Raw genomic sequence first — 9,226 nt, forward strand, 5'->3', positions numbered from 1 at the left:
AGCACAGAAATGGAAAGTAGTTATATAGGAAGTGTAATAAGGAGTTTTATGGGCATGAATGATAAGAGTAAAAGGAGAGAAACATGAGTCTAGTCTACAAAGAAAGCTTGGTGCCAGATTATATGTGACTTTTATAAGGAGTCTGTACTATAACTTAGAGGAAAGCGGGAGTTACTGGAGCCCAGGAATATTACATATTAATAATGGTAATAATAAATGATGGTAATGATGATAATAGCATTTACAATAAAATATAATGTTATAAATATATAATATAGTTATATTATTATATAAATTATACATTTATTATTACTCATTTATTATTTAATATAATAATATAAATAATATAAATTTATATATTATTATACACATTATTATTATATACATATACATTTACGTGTTGTAAAGTTGGCAAAATACTTCACAAATACCTCATTTGGTCCTCATAGCAACTCCACAAGGTAAGTGTTATGATTATTCCCATTTTTCAGATGAGATAACTGAGACAGAGATAGAGCAGTGCCTTATCCTGGATCACGTATGTCATAAGGGCCTGATATGGGATTTACCGGCTTTCATTCTCGTTTCCAGCACACTGCTTCACATCTTCATTATTGTGTCAGTATCACTGCAGTAGTCTTCTAAATGTTCCCTCCACCTCCAGTCTCTAAACATTCCACTCAATCCAGCAAACCTGAGTCACAATAATTAGTTCACCTCCTGATTCTAATTTTCTGTAGCTACTCAGAGCTACAATGTTCAATATTTCTATTTGTATGTGAGGTTAATTTTAACATCTATGAATAAACCTGGTCCTGTCTGTAATCTGAATTTAAGTAGGGTTAGGCCTAGATAGTATCTGAATAGGAGATCAAATGGGAAAACTTGGTGTGGTAGATCTTGGAAATTATATAGCAAAATATAGAATATGTTGGATTTATAATGAGAAGACTAGTGTTAGAATCTTGGCTCTTCTGTTTACTATGCTGGGATTTTATGCAAATCACTTAACCTCTTTGGTCCACAATTCCACATCAATAAACTAAAGGGGTTTGACTAGATGACCTCTAAGATTCCTTCCAATTCTATATCTATTATACTTAGATTGATTTCCAATTCCCTTAACCATCTATATCTAGCCTATATATTCATTATTATCTAGTAGAACATAAGTTTTTGAGGTAAGGAACTATTTCAGTTTTCCCCTTACCCAAGGTTCTAACAGAGGGACAGCACAGTGGATAGAGCACTGGACCTGGAAACAGAGTTCAAATCTGACCTCAGATACTACTAGTTTTGTGACCCTGGGCAAGTCACTTAACCTCTGTCTGCCTTAATGGCAAACCATTACAGTATCTTTGCAAAGAAAACCACCATGAATGGTATTGGTAAGCTGTGGTCCATGAGGTAAGAAAGAATCAGACATGACTGAATAAATAAACCACAATTAGGCTCTACCAGATCAACTTGCCGTTGATAAAAACCTGAATTGAACTGACTTATCTGGAGTCTATCTTAGAAGGGCTATGTGTAGCTAGTAGCAACCTCTATCCACTGATAAAGGACTTTCCTATTATTGACATCATTTGGATAACCTTCTTGCAGAAGAACATTATATATTTTGACTTCTTGTTCTGTTACTGAGATGGCCTGGTGTGCTTTTGAGTGTGAGAGACTCTGCTTGAATAAGCTTGGCAAATTGCTAATAGCCCGCCCCTCATCGTGGTGAATATGTGTTATTGGGCTTACAGGCTGTAACAGTCCTGGGTCCAATGTTCCCCTGTAAATAGAGTTAATTTATTCCCGTTTCCTGCATGGTACTCCATCAATCTGCTTAGGACAAAAGAGAAATAAGGCCGCTCTTTCTTCCAGCCCAAGAGCTCTCAATGACTTCATGCTAAGGAAGGACAGCCCACTCAGCACATTTCACTGTGGCCATTCACAGGCTCTGACAAATGAAAGCAACCACCCTTGCCTTAATTAAACACTCAAATCTCAAAGTTGCATGTATCAGCTAAGCAAATGGATCTTCTTTGGCTCATTTGCGTATAACAGGCAATAAGAACCGTATGCTATTATACCCCCCATCACTATGATAATAAGTTTACATCTGTCTTAGGAGGTAGTGCTCACATTAGAATTATGCATCTTTTTTTTTCTTTCTTTTTCTCCTGCGGGAAAGGATACACTTTTTTTTTTGGTCAGATTCACGAGTAGGATTTCTCATTGTTTTTTTTTATCTTATGTTGTGGATTTTTTTGTTTATTATGACATTCAAGATGACATTGTGTTATTGTAATATTTCATCAACTCAATGAATTTGTAATTTTACCAATTTAAGTCCTCCCCTCCCCCATCCCCTGCTCCTATCACAAACTATCCATCCATAGCCTCTAATCCTGTGCCTCACTCATGTTGTCCCATAAATCCTCCACAGGGAGCCTATCTACCATGCTGGGGGCATTCCTTAAGGATTCTTCATATTATGAGACTTCCGATGCAAGCTTTTCAGTAATTTCCACGAGGTGACTGAACTCTATCCTTTTCCCTTCACGTTCTCTTTACAGATATCTTTCATATAATTTGTTGTGCTAATACTTTTGTGATCAGCCTAGTCAAGTACTAAAAGGCATACCAGTAAAAGACTGAATGATTGGGTCTGGATTTTTTGACTATTACAACTCATAAGACAAAGAAATACATAAAATGTCTCACAGCTCCAAGTTGCCCTATTGTGGTTCTATAATGATGAGGGTGGGATGGGAAATGGGGTCAATCATCACAATAGAAGGTGATATTGAAAATTGTTAGTCTGTTAAAAATGTTTTGAGTAAATACTTTATGCCTAATCAATACAATAGTATTCATGGTAATATTACTTATCTGATAGAATTATTGTGAGGGGGAAAAATGTTGAAATTACAAAATGCCATATTAATATGAATTATTATTTTCTCCTGTGATAAATTTCAAATATTTGGAGAAATGCACATAGGTATTTTGGATAGAATGCTAGACTTGGAGCCAGTTAGATCTGAGTTTTCATACAGCCATAATCATTTAACAGTTGTGTGACCTTTGGACATTCATTGAATCTCTGTGAGGTATGATTTCTTTATCTACAAAATGCCAATAAGGAACTACCTCACAGGGTAGTCATAAGTATCAAGTAAGGTAATATATGTGTGTTGCCACAGTGGATAGAGCATAGAATTGGGATTAGAAAGACTAATCTTCACAAGTTCAAATCTAGGCTCAGAAAATTTACCAGCTCCATGGTCCTGGGACAGTCACTTTATCCTGTTTGACTTAGTTCTGCAACTGAAAAATGAGCTGAAGGAGGATATAACACAGCATTCCAGTATGTTTCCTGAGAAAACCCCAAAATGCAGGCAGCTAGGTGGCACAGTGGAGAGAGTGCCCAGCCTGGAGTCAGGAAGATCTGAGTTCAAATCTATCCTCAAAAACTTCCTAGCTATGTTACCTTAACCCTGAATGCCTAACCAGAAAAAAATGGGGTCACATAGAATGGGACATGACTGAACAATAACAAAATTGTTTTATAAACCATAAAGTGCTATATAAAGATAAGCAATTACTGTTATGTTCTCCTTAAATATTCTTTTCTACCAGTTAATCACCTTGTAGCACATGCTGCTCAGTCCACACCTGACCCTGGTTGTACTCATACATACACAGTACAGCTTATGTCTCTCTTTAAATATGGTACCCAGTGTTTGGTACCCCTACGTACAGAGATACACCTACACACATCTGGTAATACTTTGTAGGGGGAAATAAATCATGTAGGAGACTGGAAATGATTCATTGGAAGTCTGTTTAATTCATTACTTCATCTCTTTCCACAGAGAGAAGGCAATTATACAATTAATTTGTCTTATATAATTAAAGTTCAATCCCTAATCTCTTAACTGCAAAAGTACATTCTGTCTTAAATTATTTCTACAAATGCTGGGTTCTTAATTCTTCCTTCTTAGATATGAGTATATTTCAAAGCTCTTAATTACAATTTCTTCAACCAGATCTTGACAATTATTTCTTTGCTATAAAACTCCCTTCTCTCCATAACCACAGCTCTAGGCTTGGGTCTCATCCGCAGTAGAAAGTACTTTTTATGAGTAGGCAAATTTTCCTTCTCTGCCTTTGTAGCCCCAGATCCTATGTTCCTGGAACATAGAAGGCACTAAATAAATGTTTGATGAGAGGTTGTTGATCATCCAGTTATGGGATTACTGAAAGAGATTAATAGCCCTGAGTCTTAGACCTGTAAGAGAAGGGAACAGATGGGGATAAATATTTATATGGCACCTACTACATTTGAGGCACTGTTAGACAGACTTTTTATTTTACAAATATTATATTATTTTATCCTCACAACAATCCTATTATATTGTTTTATCCTCACAACAATCCTGTGAAATGGATGCTATTATTTTCCTCATTTTATGCAGAGGAAAATGAGGCAAACAGAAATTAAGCAACTTGGCCAGGGTCAAATAAGCTAGTAAGTGTCTGAGGCCAGATTTGAATTGAGATCTTCCTAACTCCATGTCCAGGGTTCCATCTACTGTGCTGTCTAGCTACATAAACAAACCACATCACCATCACAAGGGATATTAGCTACTTTTTGGTATAGATATGGGAGATCTCTGCTTTGAGATAACAGAAATTTTGTCTTTCACTTCCTTCTAAACTTTTCCTGACTACAAATACCCAGCTCAACCCCTCATGGATATTCCTGGCAGCAGAACCACTTAAGTATTCGTTAGAGATAACCATAGAAACACATGAGATAATGATGCTTATTAAAAATAACTAACCTCCACCACAAAAAAAAATCAAGCAAACGTGTTTTACTTTGAGAGACTTACTTGGCACTATGAACTCGATTTCTTGTGACATGGCTGTTCCTAATTCATTAGAAGCGAAGCAGCGGTATTTCCCTTGAAAGTGAGTGATGTGCCCCTCATTTAGGATCTTGAATGTGCCTGTGTTATTAGATGAAACTATCCGTGGATCAGAGAAGAGACTAAACTGCTCCTCATTCTTAGTCCAATGAAACCTGAAAGATAAAGTGAATGTGAAATTAAAAGAATGGGAAATTACAAAATTATGCTTGAATTAAAAAAAAAATACAGCATCTCGTGATAGAGAAGTCTGTAAAAAATGACAAAATATATCCAGTGAACAGAATACAAATGAGAGTCTCTATACACTGCAGAATGTTTAGTGGGGGACTTTTTTTTTTTAAAGCAATTGGCGTTAAGTAACTTGCTCAAGGTTACACGGCCAGTTATTTCTGGGTGTGGTGCTAAGTATCTGAGCCCGGATTTGATCCCCAGGTCATCCTGACACTAGGGCTGGTGCTCTTACTTGCTGAGCCACCTGGCCACCCCAGTGGGGACTTTTGAGAGACATAATGAAGCATGTGGTGAGTTGTTACAAATGAAATGAAAAGGACTTGATAAAATTTATATGAATATGAGATTTATATGGATAATGATTTATAGAGACTAAGATAGAGATACATGGATATAGATTAGATATAGGTAAGCTATATATTTTTATAATATATACATATATATGTATATACATCTATATCTTCATATATATCTACATCTGTCTATATCTGTGTCTACATATCTCTATATCTATCTATCTACAAATAAGAACTTGTATCACGTACATTATGATTCAGGGGCTGACTTTCAGTTTTGTTTGGTTTTTGAGTGATGATTATTAAAAACAAGTGAGAATCCAGTCTTGATGGAAGTACCAAGGCAAAGATGTAGGCATGGGGCACAACGAGAACTCAATCACAAGGGCTAGGGCCCAACATAGTACATTCAGTCCCAGTGAACAATGCTTTTCACTAAAAAAATTTATGGTCAGAGCAAGACCAGTCACTAGGTAGATTTGATATTAAACAACTGATAAAGTCATTTCAAGTTATAACCTCTGGCTATGACCTCTCTGGGTCCTTATACCTGCACTGTGTAGGAACCAGATTCGGTGCAGTGTTCCCAAGTAGTTTCAGTGGCCTGACCTGGAACAGCCCAAGGGACAAGGAGGGAAGGCAGCCGTAGCACTGAGCTATGTCTATATTTCATTAGTACAGGGAGAAAAATCTGAGATGAGGAAACTCCATTTACCAATATGACCTTGGAACTGTTTTGCAATTTAAGAAAATAAAGAGTTGAACAGAACCTGTTGAATATTTTTGCCCAATGCCATGCAGACAATATGCATGAAGCAGCAGTACTGAACTCAGGTCTTCCTGACTTTAAGGCCTATCCATTTCTCTATCCCTTATAACATGAACTACCTTTTATTACTCATGCACACACATATACACATACCCTATATATATGTATATGTATGTATATATTCATGTCTACATATAGATATCACTGTAAATTCCTATACAATATATGTTTATATATCATATCTGCATTTTATATATAACTTTTTATGTATATATCTCATATATGTATATATAATACATACATATCTCATATATGTATATACATACATATCTCATATATGTATATACATGCATACATAAACAAACACATAATATACACACACACTTCCATATCATAGGTGCTCAATGACAAATCTGTTTGGTGGCTGGTCTTGCTCTAATAATGTACTCTGGGTCTGACAAGGAGTGTTTTCCTTTGTTCACTGTGGCCATATCCAAAGCCTTAGAATCTAGGAACAGTGATAAAGCTTTAATCTTCTTCCACATTAAGTCCCTGCATTGATACTCTGCCCATTCTAACAGAACTAGGATCTAACCTTGTTCTCAAGTTTTCCCTAGAACTGAATCTCTGTCATTAAGTTATAATCTACACTGGTCTCAACTCCCTAATTCTAGATCTCTTGAAAACTGTCCATTTCTCTGCCTGGACTTCTGTTCATGGCTGTTTCCCAGCTGCCTACTCTCCATCACTGGATCTTCATGCCTATCTAGATCAATCTGGTCAATCTACTGCTGATTCTGGTCCTCTCATGCGCCCTCAATATGTTGAGACTTCCTCCTCTGGCCCATGGCTACAACTTTCTTACATCTATTATCCCATGCTGGCTTGCCTACCTGGTTTTGTGAATTCATTCCTGTTGTTACTTTGTGAGTCTCAGTACTTAGAACTGATGGAAATATGTATCTTTGGATACACTCCCTTCACCTCAAAACTCCCTCTAGCAGCCTTTTAGTAACAATAGTGCAAAAAGTCTTGGCTGAATTTAACCCCAGTTCCTCTTTTAAATGAGTTTTGCTGACAATTGGCCAATGTACATCATGTCTTCCATGTTCATTTCCATCTCCCTGTCTTTGCACCACCTGCTCCTGCAGCCTAAAATACTCTTACTTTTTACCTCCAGGTATGTGAATCCTTCAAAGGTCATTGCACCATACCCTGGAAAATCACTATTAGACTCACTTATTTTAGAAATCATAAGTGCCTTGAAATATTTTTTAAAAGTTTAATATATTTGTTGTCTGTTAAACTAAACTAGTATTCTGGAGGTGAGAAAAAAAAATCATATATCTCTTTGATTTATTTATCTGTGTATTTAACCCAGAGCTCTATGTAAGAAGCAGGTATTCAAGAAATTCTAGCTGAATCAATGAACAGATGAATGGGCCCTCATGAAAAGTAAAGGTCATGAAGAAATAAAGAATAGCATTGGATTATTACCATTAAAATTGCTAAAGTTTTAATTTTGTTCATTTTCTATTAAGAACAGACATTACACACAGCAGAGTTAATATTTAATGTTCCATTGAGTTAATCAAAATATGATTTAAGGGGTGTTGAAAACATAATCGGGGTATAATATCTCCCAGAGAATGTTTAACATACTGTCAAATGATCAATTTTCATTAAGGATGTGTCTTTCTTAGATGGATAGGAAGTCATGAGTCTGATCATCTGTAAAATGAGAAAGTTATATGAAATGATCTCTAATGTCCCTTCCAGGTCTCAGATATTGTCATCTTGTGATTTAGATGTCCCAGTGTATGAATTTATTCACTATATGCATTTCTGAAGAAATGCTATATAAATTAGATTTTTTTAAAAACAGAATTATTTTAAAGTGGACTTCAAACAATCAACTAATCAATTATTTGCTAAGCAGCTAATAATTTCCAGGCACTATATTAGACATACAAAGTTTCGAAGAGTCTGTACTTGTAAGTAACTAAAAGACTGATGGAAACAGGTATATATAAAGGATAAAACTGATTAATAAAACATATGCAAGTGAATAAATACAAAGTTTGGGAGGGATGGCATTAGTGATTAAGAGGATCAGGAAAGGCTTCATGCAGAAGATGGTGGTTGAGCTCAGCCATCAAGAAGGAGACAGATATTATGAAGTGAAGGTAAGAAGAAAGTGATTTCTCAGGCCAAGTCTGACTCAGTCATGGTTTGGGCCCTGATTGGCTCTGAAAGCATGTAGAACTGATTTATTTTTTTTTTTTGGCCAGAAGCCCTGAGGGTTTTCCTCTCCCAGATTGAGGGTTTGGGTTTTTTTTTTTTTTAACCTTTATAAAGAGGTCATTTACTGCTGCATTTCTTATCTAGCTTTAATCACTGATTGTTGCCTCAGTCAAACTGAGACCTCTTAAAGACCTTAGCTTAAAAGCCACTGAATGCCAGGCTATCTCCAGTTATCCGGATCGGTATCTTGGCACCAGATGCAGATGTCTCAGGAGGAGAAAAGGAGGCACAGCCCTCCCTCACTTAAATCCCATTCACTTTCATCTCATGGTGTCATAGCCCTGATGGCCTAGTCCTCTTAGACAGAAAAACAAGGACAAGCAGGAGGAGGAAGTACTTTCAAGGAATGTGTATGGGCAATCAGCATGAGGTACGGAGAAGGAAGATGGGCTATTGCACATGGGATCCAGCAAAGAAGACCAGTTTCACTGAGTTGCAGAAAATCGAGGGAGAAGACTGTACAAAGGTTAGGGCCAGGTTGTAGAAGGCTTTAAGTTGAGAAAGACAGAGACAGAGAGAGACAGAGAGAGAGACAGCAAGAGAGAGAGACAGAGAGAGAGAGAGACAGCGAGAGAGACAGAGACAGACAGAGACAGAGAGACAGAGAGACAGCAAGAGAGAGAGACAGAGAGACAGCAAGAGAGAGACAGAGAGAGACAGTGAGAGACAGAGACAGAGAGACAGAGAGAGACAGC

At 36.8% G+C, this 9,226-nt stretch overlaps 1 protein-coding gene across 5 annotated transcripts in view; it reads right to left on the reverse strand.

Moving 5' to 3' along the window:
* CHL1 (cell adhesion molecule L1 like) overlaps nt 1–9,226 on the reverse strand; it is a 279,616-nt gene that overhangs the window by 102,539 nt on the left and 167,851 nt on the right. For all 5 annotated transcript variants that reach the window (XM_069084078.1, XM_069084075.1, XM_069084080.1 and 2 more), the window contains one exon: nt 4,893–5,083. In XM_069084078.1, the coding sequence (XP_068940179.1) occupies nt 4,893–5,083 (191 nt within the window). The remainder of the gene's footprint in view (nt 1–4,892; nt 5,084–9,226) is intronic.

Source organism: Petaurus breviceps, unplaced genomic scaffold (genome assembly GCF_028583685.1).
Source record: "Petaurus breviceps papuanus isolate PSGF00001 unplaced genomic scaffold, PetGlider_PUasm1.0 174, whole genome shotgun sequence".
Taxonomy (NCBI): Eukaryota; Metazoa; Chordata; class Mammalia; order Diprotodontia; family Petauridae; genus Petaurus; species Petaurus breviceps.